General features: G+C 31.6%; 2 protein-coding genes across 6 annotated transcripts; one reads left to right on the top strand and one right to left on the bottom strand.

Moving 5' to 3' along the window:
- Positions 1 to 1,440: 1,440 nt before the first annotated feature.
- LOC129909174 (uncharacterized) lies at positions 1,441 to 15,703 on the bottom strand. 5 transcript variants are annotated; one of them, XM_055986184.1, is made up of 3 exons: positions 3,180 to 3,497; positions 2,981 to 3,096; positions 1,441 to 2,900 (listed from the first exon to the last, which is right to left on the bottom strand). In XM_055986184.1, exons 2-3 carry the CDS (start codon positions 2,999 to 3,001, stop codon positions 2,085 to 2,087), a joined length of 837 nt encoding a protein of 278 aa, XP_055842159.1. In that variant the 5' UTR covers positions 3,002 to 3,096; positions 3,180 to 3,497; the 3' UTR covers positions 1,441 to 2,084. The 5 variants fall into 5 exon arrangements, with proteins under 5 accessions (XP_055842159.1, XP_055842158.1, XP_055842156.1 ...); XM_055986183.1 differs by lacking the exon at positions 3,180 to 3,497 and adding an exon at positions 15,561 to 15,703 and having other exon boundaries at positions 1,443 to 2,903; XM_055986181.1 differs by lacking the exon at positions 3,180 to 3,497 and adding an exon at positions 14,418 to 14,709 and having other exon boundaries at positions 1,443 to 2,903.
- Positions 15,704 to 16,247: 544 nt separating this feature from the next.
- On the top strand, positions 16,248 to 17,694 carry LOC129909171 (uncharacterized). Its single transcript, XM_055986176.1, has 2 exons — positions 16,248 to 16,526; positions 16,592 to 17,694. The coding sequence occupies exon 2, from the start codon at positions 16,606 to 16,608 to the stop codon at positions 17,623 to 17,625; it is 1,020 nt and encodes a 339-aa protein (XP_055842151.1). The 5' UTR covers positions 16,248 to 16,526; positions 16,592 to 16,605; the 3' UTR covers positions 17,626 to 17,694.
- Positions 17,695 to 18,088: the final 394 nt, after the last annotated feature.

Raw genomic sequence — 18,088 nt, forward strand, 5'->3', positions numbered from 1 at the left:
TTGAGTTTTTCCTTTACAAAATTACTCTAAAGGTTTTTTTTTCAAATCCTGATAAGTTAAATCCAAAAGTAGTGGTCCAAATGTTGAAAACCCTATTTAAGGGCTCGCAGAATTAGGTTACTGGTTCATTCCGTACCCTTAAGACTCTTGATTAAATGAATTTCTTTTGAAATTTCGAAGAATTTATAGAACTCCCTCGAGGAATCGGGCGTTAGTGATTTAACTGTAGACTTTTTTTTTTAGAAAATAAGTTCATATGCTGCACGACCCCGTTAGTCAAATTTTTTTTTTTAATTTCTACAAATTCTTTTAAAGCCACCTTGTATAGACCCTTATATCGATGTAAAAGTAAGTACTATCGGGCGTATCATTACGCAATAGTTTATTTTTGAGCTTAGTACAAAGTTTCGACTAAAAATGTTTTAATTTTCCTTACACATAGAGTATGTGACGAATGATTGTTCCTGATGTTTTGCAGAATTTTTCTAACGTGACGTAACGTAAGGTAATGTAAAGTAATATAACTTAATGTAACATACATATTTTTTCATACAAAATCAAAGTTTCAAAAAACTTATCATCATTTTTATTTTTGAAGCCGTGTTGTTTCTTTTATTTTAAATTTCTTTATTAATATAACCTTATATCAAAAACAAAACAAAAAATGTTTGCTTGAAGTCTCATAAATTTAAACTATAAATTCTTTAAAGGCGATGCACGTAGAGGTATATCACTTAAGTATATGTTTGGCCTTAGAACCTCTTTTGTTTTCATTCGAACTTTCTCACCTCCTGTCGATGTAAATTCTGAAAAGACTTTATAATAAGACATTTACTCTTTATAAATTTTGTGCCATATAACTAAGAACAGCAGTGTTGCATAGTTCACTCTTTGCAAAAACAATCTTACCACTTCAAAATCTATTTTAAGACAGTATGCGTTCAAAACCTTTTGCGTTTGTGCTGGAATTTATTTTTATTAGACAAGCAAACAAACCACAACTTTAAACCTATATCAAACATTTTACGGTAACTTCTTAATTTTGGTTAAAATTGAAATACAGTCAAAACCCTTAAATTCGATTTTTTTAAAATAATTTTAATATTCCTTAAAAATTTAAAGCGACATTACGATGATTTTGGACAATACAAAAAAAAAGAATTCTGCAATTTCACGCTGAAAACTAAACTTTTAGATATGTCTAAGATTCGCTAAATTTGAAGATTAATTGGAATATTATGAGCTTGATTCTAGATCTAAAAAAAAAAAGAACTAAGAAAAACCTTACAACACAATGTAAACTAGTTTGTTACCTTTTTGAAACTAGTTTGTGAAACTACCTCGAAACCAGTTTAAAATTGACTCAAAATTGTTATTAATGATTTCAATTATTCAATTATTCAATTATTCAATGATTTTATTCCCGCGTCAACAGGGGGAAACTACTTAAAGGTTTCGGTAGTTCTTGTCACTATTTTCTATCAAAAATGGCTATATTTATTCTATATGTTTATGTAACTTGTGAGATAACACGTGATTTACTAATATAAGCTGTGAGAAGATAATCTATTTGCTTATTTATTTGACGAAGGTGTTTTTTCTTTAACTTAAATTTTTCTTTATTAAAAAATAGTTCGAAAATTGAAAAGTTTGAAGTTCAAAAATCGAAGTTAAGTTGATGAAAAAACACCCTTTTGATACAAAAGCAAAAAATGTTCACTCTTCTTGAAATTGCTTTGCTATCTATCCACACAAAACATCACTCTTTTGTTCCATTTTTGTTTGAAAAAAATAAATAAACAAAATTATTTTTTTTTTTTGTATTCATATAAAAGTGCATTTCTCTAAAATATTAAGTTTAATATTCATATTTACTAATCAACTAAAAAAAATAACACAAATGTATATTTAAAAAAATAATTATGGTAATGAATTTATGTCTACATTATTATACTTATTGGTTTATACACACAAACAACTCTATGGAAGTGAATTAAAACGGAAGAATTTCAAAAACAAACTATGGAAGCATACTTTTTTTTGTTGGAGACATTTGACGACTTCAATCAGTAATTTTTCTTTTTTTAACAAACATCTCCGGAAGTTCTGATCTTCGCCCGAAATATCGCTTCAAGTTGTGATATAAGGCCTATTGCACGAAAATTATCAGTTAACATTGCAAACTCCTCCAGGGGTCTCAAGTAATCCAGGGCATCGGTGTTGTCCTTTATAACAACCATTTCATCATTATTCTCGGATGATGGAAATTCTTCTGATGACATATCCCAACTTTGATCCTGCATAATTGGGACAAGAGGTTTCGTCTCGATAATTTCTTCATCCGGTTCAGGAATGTTATTACAGCCTTGTTCTCGGATCAATTTAAGTTCAGTGGCACGTTTGACATTATAATCGAGCATATTTTTTACATCTTCAAATATGTCTGCGATTTTGAGGGATTTACTAGTATCTACTGGAACTTCGAGAGAGCGCAGGTCAATTCTGTAGTATCCATGTCGACGTCTGAAAGATCGAAGCCAAGCTTTTGTAGGTTCGAATTCTTCGTAGTCAAGGAAACGCTGAACTTGAACTGATTTTTGTAGAATCATTTCTCCACTTACTCGAATTTTATGGCCCAAGGCCCGTTTTAGCCATTCATCTACAATACGATTAAGGGCCAAAAGGATTGGAGGTACTTTTCGGCGTACTCTCTCCGATTCTGGGTCTTTATGGTATTCCTGGAGAATTTGCCCCTTTTGGCGGAGAATATTTTTGATTTGGCTACGACCACAGTTGAACATTTTAGCTAAGGTTTCATAGTTCGGCCGAGGTCTGGTACTGTACATTTCGATAACAGTAACGCGTTCTCGTAAAAGCAGTGCTCTGCGTTTTCGAGAAGTCTGCTGAAATACACAATTTAAAAAACAAAAAGACAAAATTTACAAACAAATTCACTTGCTGAAGAAAAATACGAACTTACTCTTTGCATGTTTTCCCCCATTTTTGTCTAGTGGTTGTGGTTTGTTTCCAGGGGGAGGCAGGTTGTCCTCAAAGAAAAATTCGACTTGTTCTTTGTCACAAAAAAGGTTGCACCCTCTGCAAAACATATATTTTTCAAATTAAACAAACTTATTCAAAAAACTCAAAACAAAAATATTATTTTATTTGATTTTTATTACATTTTATGTTAAACTATTTCTGTTGTCTGCCGATATTCGTATAACAACCCGCGAACACTTTCGACTGCCAAGAAGGACAACCCTTGAACCACTCTCTCCGTTATTGGAGTACGACCAGGTGGATAGTGGATAATTTGTATATAATATCGCGATTCTATACCCAGAAAAAGAGATTCCAGTGCTCTTTGCGTGTGCGTTCTAAACAAACCCCCCGAAAGTCAGCCAGCCAGAAGTAAATGTAGGTGGGTAGACACAACCATAGAGAGGATTATTGATTTTTCCAATATACGAGGCAGACCCAGCTGCCAATGTTTATGTTTACCCTTAAAACTGATAAAGTTACAAACAAAAAAAAAAAAAAACAAAAAAAAATACGGAAGAAACCCGTAAAGTAACATAATTCCTATAGTTACTTACACTTTACACCCAGTTTATTGATTCTCTATGTTTTACCAAAAAGAAAAATCGACATAGATATAAAGTTCCATAATATTTTCGTCGTCTTGTAATCTTTTGAAAACAATCAGGAATCATTTTTCTTTTATGCATTTCAAGAGTATCGTCACTCAATAATATGACAAACGAGTGCACTTTACATGCTTGAGATATCTTAGATATGGATACTTTATAGACTTGAGTGGCAAAGCAGAGGCCTTTGAAAAACTTGGTATAGTGGTTTTTTTGTTTTTCCTTTTTCTTCATGACTTGCGGCCATAAATAAATCGATATATCGAGAGGCGGTATATGACATTAAGCTATAGTTAATAAAGAAGGAGTAGTAGTATTCTTTGATAAACCTAAATGTGTGGATATTTTTTTTTGTGGAAAGTATTGACGAAAAAGTTAAATGGTTACATACACACAAATTAAGATTAAGAGGATTAAGGAGATTATAATACCAGCCAAGCTTTTCAGAAAAACTTAAACTTTTTTTTTTTTTGAAAGTCTGGAACCATTGAAACGATATTTTACGAATTTTAGTTGAACAAAGTTTGGAATTATAAAGGAAATAAAAATCGACCTATAAAAACAAAACTTCAAAAATATTCGTCAGTCCATTTTCGAGAAAAGTTGAACTGAACATTTTTCTGAATACATATTAACGTTTGTACAAAAATTTTCGAAGTCGTGAGAAATTAACAAAACAGTACCTTATTGAAGGTTAAAAAAAAAATTTATATCAAAAGTGCCACTCTATTTATTTTTTAAAATCCAACAATATTTTCCCTTTTTGTCATTTGGCAAGTACCGTTAAATATGGTCAAGAAATGTTTTTATTGGCTATAATTGTAAATTACTTTATTTGCAAATTGCTCATATACACTGTGGTGTATACGTACTATTTTTTAGGTTCATGCTAAAATATTAGGGTTCAAGCAATCTGGCGTATTATTTTAAAGTATTTTATAATGCTGAATTATTCAATGAATATTTTTGAACAGGGGTAAAACAAACACTGTTCCTCTTAATATTAAGAATTCCGTGAGATAGAAAAATATAACATTTCTTCACAAAATTAGACGCGATAACTTTAAACTCATTTTTCTCGAAACGCGTTGAAAATTTAGTGCAAATTATGAACTCGTTAACTCATTGGCCATTGCATAAACCTACACCGAAAAAAAAATTTGATAATAACAGCTATCAAATTAACATTTTTCAGTGACAAAAGTCGTCCAACAATTAAAATATCAATTTTGATATTTTATCATATCATTTTGACATTTTTTTAATTTCAGGTGGGATAGTGAAAATTTCACTTTGACAATTAAAATATCATTTTGACATTTTTTTAAGTTTAAGTGGGTAGTAAAAATTTCACTTTGTCAATAAAAATATCAATGTTGTTTTACGTTTTAGTTTATTATAATGAAACCTATTTCTTTCCTTTTCATTTTATATTATTTTTATTATTTTAAGAATTTTCTTTCTTTTTTCGAAACATTACTGAAAGGGAATATTCTTTACAAAATACTGGTGATATTATTTTTTCTATTATAGGTGATATAGGGTAGAGTTGCCTATTTTCGGCCGTCTCCAGTTTCCGGCCACCTTTCGAAAAATCCTTATAACTAGTGATTTCGAAGGGGTTTATTCCAAATTTTCGCTCGTATGCTGTTCTAACAAATAAGAGAACAGCATAAGAGTAAAATTTTGGAATAAACCCAATGAAATTCATAGTTATAACAATTTTCTGAAAGGTGGCCGGAAACTGGAGACGGCCGAAAATAGGCAACTCTACCCTAATTGTTTTGTTATTTTATCCCAAACTATGTGAAGTAAAATCTTAGTGCCGATCAAATTTTCTCAGTAAATCATACATTTAACTTCGAAAAAACACAAAGCGCCTTTAAATTAGTACACATTAAGAAGTTTTTATTTAATATTCAATAATTTGGAATGAGAAATTTATATGAAAAAATGATAGTAAAATATCAAAAAAAAAAAAAAATTTCCAAAATGTGACATTTAAATATCATCCTGATAATAAAAATGTTGTTTTAACATTTTAAATATCATAAAACACATTTTATAGAGCATTTTTGGCTGATATTTAAAAAATGTTAATTTGATATTTAAAAAATGTTAAATTGATATTGGTTTTTTTTTTCGGTGTAAGAGTTTAATATAATATTTACAGTAAATATTGTTTTTTAACAATTTGTTTATAAAAATTGTGATTTTTCGTATTTTGGTCTCTAATTTTGATTTTGAACTTTTTTTTTACCAAATTTAGGTTCATGTAAAGCGTACGAACATAATTTATTGGGTTTTGATTGAAAATAGTTTCCATGTCAAAAACTGCACCAGGGGTGTTTAATTGACACCATTTACTGAATTTTAAGAAATAAAATGTATTACCCGAAAATACATCTATTTACAAGTAAAAATATCCAAAGATCAAAGATATTCAAAAAAAAATATTTGGTTATTTGAGCGTTCCAGAAAGATTTTGGAACAAGTGTCCTAAGGTGCCCCCTCTCCTCTTTTTATAATGTAAAGGTTTTCAGTAAATATCTATGCAATATAAGATCTTTTTACTAAATTAAAACAAAAAATCACTTACCCAAATCTTCGTTACCGTCTTCAAAACTTCGTTTTTTGTAACTATACGTATTTTTTTTCAAAACTTGCCCGTCCACAAATCATAAAAGTTAACGTTGAACTGAATTACTTCATATACAAAATTTTACTGAATCCAAACGGTTGTTCTCAATTTTTTTTTTTAATTAATAAATTGAGTAGAAATGGTCGGCCAAGGGAAAATAATCCAAGCTATGAAAGATGTTCATTGTATAGTGTAGGGGCACAAACATACATTCATACAACCATTTCATGATGAAAAGCTATAAAAAGCAACCCCACATATAGGAATAGCATTTCCAAAGACAAATTATTATTATTATGCTGATGATTGTGATGATGATGGTGGCAGCCTATTACTGCAATTTATTTTTTCTTTATACGACCCAGTCAGCTATTCGAAATATAAAGACTTATCTTGGTGCAGTTGTTTATAGTATATTGAAATACATGGATACATTGAGGCTGTACATTTAAAGCGTTTTTACAAATCTCTTATTATAGGAGATACAAATTTGACCATCAAAAGATCAAATTAATTTATTGATGATTTTGTGATCAGCAGGTATCGAATCATTGCAATGATATATTTGTTTAGATATTTCAAAAATGATCAAATGTAAGCAAATTAGATAGATACATCAATCGTCAATATTTTTTATGATGGATCGTTTTTAATTTTGCTTTTGAAGCTTTTTTGAGTGAAGTTTTTTTTTTTTTTTGAGTGACCTTAAGTTTTTCTATACGAAATTGTTTTGACTGGAAAAAGTTTTTTGAAAATTAAAATAAAGTAGAACAAGTGTCACTACTGTAAATTGCACAAAATGAAACTACTCTAAATTCTAGAAACAAATTTGGGATAAAGTTACTATTCTTAAAACAATAACCAAAGTTCAAAGAATGGCACCAGAGGGAAATAAGGACCACCCACACAGCCGGTTTTGGAAGCTATATTGATCTTTCAGTTTTGTATACAAATTAGCAGATATCTAATAGTGATCCAGATCTAAGTTGATTTGGAAGCGAAAGTTCAAAGAATGACATCAGCGGGTAATAAGGACTGTCTCACAGCGGGTTTCAGAAGCTATATTGAACGAAGATATTTTTCTAAAGGATCTAACAGTTAACAGTGATCTACAGCGAAAATGGCTTGGAAGAATATAACTTTATAGGTTCTGTCTGCAAAGATTACATAACACCCCACTTGGAACCCCTTCTATAGTCACGAAGACAGAATACATAAACCCTTTCAGCTCTTAACCCTAGAAGAAGAATTTTTTTGATTTCGTTCTTTTTATTTCAATAGAACTACTATTATGACCTTATGTCCTTAAATGGTAATTGCTCCCACCACCTGGAACCTGAGCTCAATATCATCTGCTTGTAGCATACATTGCCAATTGGTATGCGTGGTGTTTACAGAGTTCCCTCGCAGACAAAGCCAGATCGTGATTCCAATGGCTATATGCGAACCGCATTTCTTTGATTATGCCTCTGCCTCTCAATTCCATATAAGAGCAATAGCATCCTAGAAGAGTTGGGTTCATCACATCGACATTTAATCGTCTGACAATCCACTCCATAAGCTAAAATAACTTAATGCACCTGCAAATAGTTATTGCCAGACTCCTATCCCTCTCCATATATTGAGAGTGTTATGGTCTCTCTCCCATCACTACTAGATTATTTGTGATTTAGCCAGCCTATAAAGGGTGAAACTAAATACGGAACATCTGTCTAGAATGGAATGCCATCAAACGTCTCAACTTCCCGGCCGGCCGGTGAATATAGCTAAACCGACAACACGAACCTGCCTCTAGGAACACCTAGTGTCGCTGTCGCTGCTTAGTAGTCACCGTCGTCGTCGTCGTTGTTAGTCGTTTTCTTTGCCTATGAAAGCCGACTTCCCATTCCCATCCCAATGCTAGTTCGCGCATCCAACGAGGCAATTATTATCATTATTATCAAAGTTGCAGAAAAGCCAGAATAAATAATCGCCAGGCTCGATAAAGGCGCGCAAGCTGGATGGGAGTAGAGAGTGGCGTTCCACGAACAAACGTCGCGGTCGATTTCGAGGCCGTCTCTGTAGTGCGCATCCTGTCTGAAAGTTTACCTTTTTTTCTCACTTGGTGTTATTAGTTTTATGAGCAGGTGCAAGAAGTTATTCATTTACTATCGTCTCACAGCACAGGTGAATTTGTGTATAGAGCGAATAGAAAAGAGAGGATCCTCCGCACGAAAGATTTTCGTTAACTAGGATCGTGCGAACGACCGAATGATGCGATGCGACGCTCGAATAATATAATCAATTGTGGTGGGTTGCTTGCTGCGATTTTACAAAAAGGTATGGACTCTACAATGAGTCGATAAATTTACGATATACGAGCAACCAGACATCCAAATGTTTGTCTGGCACTGATCCTGTGATGATAAATGGCTAAGCAATTTGCTCAAGACAGAGTGATTAGGTAAAATATATTTTCTACAATTGCACTTCTACAATAATCGGAGTTACTGACTGCAATGCATTATGCGGTTGGACCGAGGATAGCGCATCCATATAGAATTAGTTGAACAAGAGAATCTTCCAATTTGCACATTCGTATAGGTAGTTAAGGGTGGGATAATGACTGCTCACACTCTTTTCTTTATAAGTATAAGGTCTAAAGGTGTGTAATCAGTGGATGTTGTTAGCAAGTTGCCTTGGTAAGACCTTAATCACTGTCATGTTCAATGTATTGCGCAGACAATGGTGCAATTAAAAGATTTGCAACAAAAAGTCTAGAATTATCTTATGTTTTCTATTTCTCGTGTCATTGTGCTGAAATAAAGGAAGTTTCTCTTCTATAGTTTAAATATAAAAGTGTAAGTTTTGAATGATTCTTGAGTTATCGTTAAGTTTTTAGGATATCAAGGATATATTTAAAAACTTTTCTAAGGTAGAAAGTACTGTCCGAGTTTATATCACAGAATCTTCCTGCAAGCATCAGTATCACAAATAGTTGTGATAAATATCATGGGCTACAACAGATCATATAACAGATTGATAAATTAAATATCATAACACGGTTCGATAGGTATCACTCGATAAGCAACAAGGATTTCTTCATCAAGGATTTCTTCAGTATCCGATAAGTATCACAGGCTTATCTGGTGTCTATCATATAGTTTATAGTAGGCATCAAGAATATATGCAATTTTTATCACAGGCTACCTCAGTATCTTAGTATCCGATTTTATCCTGTGAGTATCTCAAATAGGAACGGTCACTATCACAGATTGTTCCAATAGAATATCATAGACTACTCTGGTATGTATCATTGATTGCTGCTATTATTATGCCAGTATATATGATATTGCATATTTTCTGGTTTATATGACGGGCTGACACAGTTTATATAAAAGATTGGTCCGATAAGTATCATCTTCTAAGTATCATATGAATTTATCTAATCACAAGCCTTGCATATAAAACAGATTGCTCCTATATGTTTCACGATTTGGGGTGAGTGACTCCCATAACTATAACGAATAATTCCGGTATATTATCATAGACCACTTATGTGTATCGTGTATTTAACGAAAAAGTCTGTTCTGGGAAATATCATGAGCTGCCACAAAATATATAACAGATTCATGCATTAAGTATCACAGACTGGGCAGGTATATATCAATTCGTAAATACCTATCACAGGTTGCTTCAGTAAAAAATTGCTTCGCTATAATAACACAGAGTGTTCTGGTAAGTATCACGACCTGCCAGGATATATATCAGTTAGAATCACAGGAACAAACATTGCTTTAGTAAATATCACAGAATACACCTTTGTTTGCCACGTATGACTACAGAAAATATCACTGATTACTACCAATATTATAATGGGTTGTTTCAATTTTTCTCAGTTTCAGTGTCAAAGGTTGTTCAGGTGTATTATCATGGATTACTTTAGTGAATGTCAAAAATTGAACCAGTACCATGTATCTCAGTATCACAGGTTGGTCAGATGTAAATGTTAACTCTGTTCATATTGTGGATTGCTTTAGTTTTAGATTAAGACATTAGGTTTGAAGAGAAAAAACTCAAACCATCCATGGGGATCCGCGTTTCAGTCAGACAAACTGACAAAGAAAGTAGTGGAAACTAAAATTTTGAATTGCAAATCCTATTTTATGAAAAAGAAACCCTTAACACTAAAAAGTATTACATTTATTACAATTTGAATAAGCCGTTTGTCATTTCGTACCATGGCTTCTTTCCTTCAACAGGGATCTTTTAAAATTACATATACATACATGTTCTAATTAATAAAAATATCAAAATACAAAATTAAGTACAATATAGACTCGCAACGCACCCACACATTTTTATACAACTAATCAAATTAATATCAATTAAAACTCGATCCCACATGACATTCACCCACATGACACACACGACACACAGCTCCTAGAAAAAACATGGGTGACAGAAACTATTGAAAATGACAAACACATGGTTAGGTCATAAATAGGCCGATATCATTACACTAGTCGTGTCACAGTCTACTGCAACTATACAATATCTACAGCTCCTGCTCTGAATAAGTACAATTTTCAAGAGTCTAATCCGACAGTTTTGTTAATGAGTCGTTCACCGAAAATTCATACAACAACTTATCAGGGGGTGCTCAAGTAGTGTCAGCCTATATGTGTGCGAGTACATCGAAAAAAAAGGACACTTGAACAAGACTCGAGTGTTAACTTTCAATTACCTACATATTATTGCAGTACAGTAATAGTAGTTTAGAAGCAAAAATTTAAACGAACGCAACAACAGCAGTATATCAAAAAATATATATGTCTTGTCTTGGTTGCGCCATGTCATTGATCATAGCGACACAAACATGGGGTGAACACTGAACATATGTTTTGGCAGAACTCTTTATATGCTGCTGCTGCATGCGCGAGTCTATCCATGAGAGATCTTCATAATAGAGATCTTGTTTTTGACAGCTAAGCTTAGCATGACAAGATATAGTAGACAAACTGACATATAGCAGCGGGGTGAACAATGAACAATTATATTGGCATTGGTATACTATGTACTGGGCGATGCCATGCACGATCAGAAACAGCTGACAGAAACTGGAAGCCATGAGTTTTGGATCAGTTCCTTAGAGCCAAACATGTGATATACAGTAGCTGACGCATGAGAATCTATGTTCCTACAAATATAGAAGAGATAGAATCTCCTAGCAGCTGGAATATGCCGATAATTTTGTAAGTGAATTAAACGTTGTTGTGTTGCCCCAAAATGGTCATCAAAGCTTAGCTTGAATGACGAAATCATAAATTGTTTGAGAGCTTTTAACTTTTTAAATTTAAGCAATTTAGAATATCAACTGAGGTAACCTTTGTGATAAATTAATCTGTTTGATACGTACACCGGGCCAACCTATGATATTTATCAGAGCAATCCGTAATAAATACAGTACAACAGAGCTGCTCGAAAATGTCTTATGACCCTTGTCGGATCGAGAAAGGGGGACTTGGAGTCCTCAAGGCGATGCTGAAGCCAAATAAAAAAAAGTCAGGAAAAAAATTGCTTATTTATGCTTATTTGTATTCAGAATTATTTTTTTCACCTCAAAAATCACAAAAAATATTTTTTTTTTAATTCAGTGTAAAAATTGTTTGTTTGCCCAACGTTAGCCCACCTTTGTATTTTCTTTATTCCACTATTTTTTCAAAAGATAGAGGTAACAAAAAAAACTTTTTTTCATAGCAGAAACCGAAAAAATTGTGATTTTTTTCCTATGAAAAATCGTTATACTGTGGTTTCCAAGGTTAGCCTAGGATAGCCCAACTTTTATTTTCGTTGTCCTACGCTTAGTTTAGGCCGTGTGTGAATTGCGTTAAATAGTTAACACCGTGTAAAATTTTTGACACTATTGAGGTGAATAAAAAATTTTCAGCTGTTAAAAATTTATTGGGCTCTGGGACCTGGTTAAATTTGAGTTAAATTTTTTTTGCAGATGGTTTTGTTTTTTTTTTTATTAAAAAGGAGTATCATGGCAGAAAAAAGGCAAACAAAAATTTTAAAGAATACATTTTTTTTTTTTAAATTTTTTTGTTCACCTCAATAGTGCCAAAAATTTTACACGGTGTTAACTATTTAACGCAATTCACACACGGCCTTAAAAATTATAGACAAATTAGTTTTTACTCACCACACCAAAAAAAAAGTACACATACACCACAGTGACCTTTTTAAAATTTATAATTAAGAACAATTAAATCCACTGGTGTTTGCATTGCGCCTCAAATGTTATTTATTTGACTTAGAATTTTTACTTGATTGAATAAAGTCTATAAGACATTCCTGTTTAGAAGCTTAAGTTGACATTTCAACTTAAAAACCACAACACACAAATATTTTTTCAAGTGTAAGAATCATTTTTCGGTTCGCCATATAAGCACCTAGAAAAGCTAAATGCTTAGTTAAATATATCCAAAAGATTTTCAAAAGTAACAATAAATATAAAATGGTATGAAGTGATTTCATTTTCAGTACACGAAAAGAACTTTTTAGACCTTTCTGAACTAACCTGGGAATTCCAACAAATTACATCACTTTTTTTTGCTAGCCCATCCTTAGTTCAGAAATTATGACAAAAAAACTTATTTCAAATTACCAACCTCTTAAAAATAAAATTTTGTCCTTTTTCCACTTTTTCATAAATTAAATATGCTTCCAACAAATTACATCACATTTTTTCTCAAGCGCATAAAATTTTTCAAATTATCCTTTCTACGCATTTCTTGAATTTACGGTGGTAATTCCAACAAATTCCGTCACTGTTTTTGTTTATCAAAAATTTTAACACAAAAACTTATATCAAAGTATGTATACATGCATTACAGAGAAGTAAAAGTTATTTGTTTTTATTTTATTTTAATTAGTCAAAATTTGACTGTGGGGCTCATACAGAGGGGATTTTCAGTACATACACTGTGGTGTATGCGTAACTTTTGTTGGGAATTTTGAGAACTTTAAAATTGTTCAGTGCAAATTTTTTATTTTTATTATTTCGTAAACGTAGGGTGGACAAACGACGATTTTTTGTTTGTGTCAATTTCTCGAGGTGGACAAACCTTATAAAATAAGCAAATCTTAAAACTTAGTACGAACATGTTGAAAAAAAAATTTAAAAACTAGAGCCACATGAACCCAAATCCATAAAATTTGATATAAATCTTTTTGAAAATTTTAAAAAGTTGAAAATTGTTGGCCAGTGAAATCTTTATTTTCTTGAGTCCTGAGTAAATTAATCCACAAGTTCTACCAACCCATACCTATATATAATAAGCCTTATACTGGGCTAAAAATTGCTTATGCTCAAACTTTATTTGTTATTAATAAATATAAATCTAAACATTAGAATACAAAATTCATTTACATAAATCAATAACAAACGAATAAATATGTATATATATATTTCCTCGAAATAATCGAAAAACAGCTTTTGTTGATTTTCTTGACTAATTTATGCCCATTATGAGATGTGTTAAAAGTAAACAAACAAAACATATGAACATGCACTACTGTATGCTATCGTATTCAAAAAGTATTTCTTCAATTGGAAAATATTTTTTCTATGAGTACCTGACTCACACTTTATTAGAAAGAAAATGGTATTTAATAGTTCTTATTCTTTTGATCTTGATTTTTTTTTTTTTTTTGATCAGAAAGAAAAACATACAAATGCTTTTTTCTTCATTTAATTTTATAACCTGGCTTTCATAAAAGAATGCGTTCTCTTAAAATAGCTTCCCTCGCATCGCAATACCAATCATACCTAATAGAGAATGAAGCACTTATTTTTTTGTTTTACTTCAAAATCGAATTAAATTACTTAGCTATGTACTCTGTTATTATAAGATCATTCGAGTAAACAAGTTCAAACTGCCTTAATTAGTTGAATACATTAATTGACGCCTCTAAATTGTATACAGACAAAAAGTGACTTCTTATCATATTTCACTGTTGTCACAAACAAAAAGTACTAATACCTTAAAAAAAAACAAGTTTACTATCAAGAAAGATTTATACACAGTCTTAACCATATACCTTTTTTTATTTACACAAACAAAACTAATATAATAACAACTTACCTGTCAGCGCTAGACCGTAACTTTAAGTAACAAACACTCAAGCAAAGTAAAACAAAATCTCAAAACTATTGGGGCTGGGACGACCTGTTGCACAGAACAACTTGAAGTAAACTAAACGAATAGAACAGGTTGCCCCACTCAAGACTTTTCAGAGAAGAAGGTTTTCTTATGAATGAGAGACTCCAATGTTGGGGATAGAATAAGGTCGGACTAGAGATGCCTTGACTTGATAATGTAAACACGGTCGGACTTTAATTTATTTTTATATGCATTTGCTTATACAAGCCAAAAGGGTGTACCAGTTCAACAAAAAGATCATCACACCAATTTTTTTTAGTTTTTGCCTTTGAAATACTAATGCTTCAATGCACAGAATTGTCTCCATTTCGTAAAATGTAAACTTGATCAGCAGTATAAGGCACTTGGTAAGCAGACAAGCGGTTTTGGTCGCACGATTATTCAGTCACAAAAATGGATCACAAAAGGATTTCATTGCCCTGCTGTAAATCAATATTTCCATGACAACTCTTCTCAAATTCGGTTTCATTTTCATAGTCGATTTTAGTGCACTGTCGGAAATTTTCTATTAAAATTTTTGGTTTCGATATTTTGTTGGGCAATTCATCTGTACAATTTTAAGATTGGTGTAAAATGTAACTTCTAAGATCTAGCACTTTAGAACTTGTCTTTGAAATTTTTAAGTATTTTTATAAACGTATTAATTTAAAAAATTAATATTAAAAATTAAAATGTTTAGACCAAAATGTATAATATTAAGCCTTCAAAATAAGGGCGAAGTAAGTAAATACATACTAAAAACATATTGATACATTTTGAAAATAATAAGTGAAAATATTATTTTCTGTGTTTTTATTTTTGTTTCCACTAATAATATGGTTGCCACATTCTTAACCTTACATAAACGCTTCGTATAATATTCTTTCTTTTTTCTTACATTATTTTTGTCAAAAACTAGTCCTTTAAAACTAAAATCAACAACGACATTCAATTGTTTTTCTTTTTGAAATTTTAATGAATTTATTTTTTGATAATGATGCGTTCGACACATTTTACTAAAATTTAACAACTCTGCCAAAATTCAAAACAACCAGATTTAAAGCTAGGTCTGATGTTGAAGCTTACTGTATTAAGTCCACCATCCTTTGTTCTCCTCCATTTTTATGGTTGTTTGGATTTTTTGAGAAAACTTAACTCAAAGCCAATGAGAAATTAAGAAATATTTTTATATTTTCAATTCCATTCAAAGAAATTTGTCGAATCTTTTATTGGTAGCTCGTAGCTCTTCTAATTTTTTTTGTGGTTTATAGTTATGGTTCTGCTTAAAGTATGAACGTCGAGGTTAAACTATAACCACAATCAAGTTTTTCAAACGACAAAAAATTGCAAATATTTTTTCATAACATACTTTCTACTTTTTCACTGTCGGCAGCCCTGAGCTTTAATACTCTACCTCAGAGTACAATCAGCTATTGCTATTGGTTGAGTGCGAGGAAGAACAATTTATCATATGTACATCTCCCTCGCACTTGAGCGAAGCGTTACCGTGTTATAGCTCTGAAGTGAGTACTACTTAGTACTATTTTTATGTCCAATACAACTATGCGTTCCCCATTTGAACACTTTGAAAAGATAAAAAACGAAACGTAAGATTATGTAGGTAGGCAGTTCTTAAACATTGGTGAAAAAGATTGTAGATATCTGGTTCAAAATATTGAGGTTACTTCTATATTTGTATTAATAAAAATTATTTGCTAAATTGACAAATTATTCGATAGTACGCTTTGTTAAACGACAGCACTGGTCTACTTGCGCACTTTAATTACATATTGCCATGGTGTGTGTGAATTTCATTTCTCATTTCTCTTTCAATTTGTCAACCATCATATGTAAATTCGAAAAGAGAATCCTTACATAGCTCACAAAAACAAAACTGATAAAGCAGAAAAAAGAGCGTTTATTTTCATTGCAATATTTTAACCTCCGTATGAGAGTAAGTAGATTAGAGTCCAAGTCGGTGTGCGTTCTCAGTTTAGTGAGAAAAAAAAGTTAATAAATTCTCATTTTATCAAAACAAAACAAATACTTTCGGTAAGTACTTATTTTTCTTAGTTAGTTTCAAACTATTCTTCAATCTTTATGTACTTTTTTTCTAGAAAAATCAAATAAAATGGCAACAATAATCGATTTGAGTTCAGACGATGAAACACAAGACAACAAAAACAAAGAGACAATAAATGCTGTTTCCACCGCCACTTCTGCCACTAAAACTAATACAACAAAATCTCCATACCAGAGTTGCCAAATGTCATACATAGAAACCAAAAGAAGAAAAATTGACGATTTTATTGATCATGTCGTCCTAATTTGGTTAGGTCGTGTAAGATTAGGTTTCAAAAATCTTGAAATGCCTCATAATATTTTAAAGTCAAAAGCTAAAGAAGCAGCATCAATTTTAAACACATCTGATATATTTCATGAAGCTGAATGGCTAATGCGATTTCAGAAAAGAGTCAAAAAAATGCAAAATGATGGAAAAAAAATCCCCATAGGAAAAAGTAAAGTCTTTAGAATTAAAGATATCATAAAAGAGGAAAGACCAAAATTCTTTGGCAATATTGCCACAAAAGAAACTACCCCGTTGGATGAAAATGTGTCTGTGGATTTGACAGAAAATAAAGAAACTGAAAATATAGAACAAATTCAACTGTCCAAAATGTTGGAAGAGCAGAAAAAGCATTTGGAATTGATCAAAGAAGCACAAAGACAGCAAATCGAAAAAGTAAAAGAAGCACAAAAGCAGTTGGCTGATAATTTGAAGAGGCAACAAGAAGCTGAGGCAAAAAAACTGCAGACATTGAAAAGAGTTGCAAAAGCTGTTTCAGCTACCAAACCTTCAGACCAAGAGCAGGTTATTCTGAGATCAGTAGATGTAAGTGAAGCTATATCACCATCTTCACTTTCTCTAGCACCTTTACCTGCACAAACATCTGTTCCTGTTCCAAAATCTCTAACAGCACAAGAAGTTATAAATATTGATGATGATGATGTTCTGGATGATCCTATTCACTCTTACAAAGAGGCTCTGGACTGTTTGTCGCTTGTTGAAGATTACTTTTTATCTGTGAGAAACCTCCACGCTGTTACGATGATAAGTCAAATAGAACACTGTTTAAAAAATAAATCTTAAGTCGTAGCTGTTTTGTTAACTCAATAAATAAGATTTTTAATAAATAAATGTAATATTTTTTTAATTTTATTTTTCAATGTTTGTTTTTAAATTTTGGAAATAATGTTATTTCATAAAAAAAGTCCATGTCATGTGAATATCTTAATAAATTCAAAAAGATAATATAATATGGCAATACTGTTCTGATTCAGTAGAAATAATTCAACAGATTCACATTCATGGCGGATGTTTTATACAGCCAAAATTGCATCGTGTAGACGTGTACGCACATCTGCATACACACTCAAAACGTTTTGAAGAGAATAATTATGATTTATGATGCTCTCTTCGGCAGCGACATTGAAAATGTGTTTATATTTTTATTCTCTTTCAGTGTACAGTGCTGTCGTTCTATGAATTAGTTTGATTTTTAATACGATTTTTTCTTAGATCCATGCAAACTTGATGTTTATTTTAATATTGA

Source organism: Episyrphus balteatus, chromosome 2 (genome assembly GCF_945859705.1).
Source record: "Episyrphus balteatus chromosome 2, idEpiBalt1.1, whole genome shotgun sequence".
NCBI classification, from domain to species: domain Eukaryota; kingdom Metazoa; phylum Arthropoda; class Insecta; order Diptera; family Syrphidae; genus Episyrphus; species Episyrphus balteatus.

Coding starts and splice junctions, on each gene's coding strand:
- LOC129909171 (XM_055986176.1), top strand. CDS start 16,606: ATGGCAACAATAATCGATTTGAGTTCAGACGATGAAACACAAGACAAC.
- LOC129909174 (XM_055986183.1), bottom strand. CDS start 3,001: ATGGGGGAAAACATGCAAAGA. Junction 2,904..2,980: donor TGGGGGAAAACATGCAAAGA/GTAAGTTCGTAT, acceptor TGTGTATTTCAG/CAGACTTCTCGAAAACGCAG.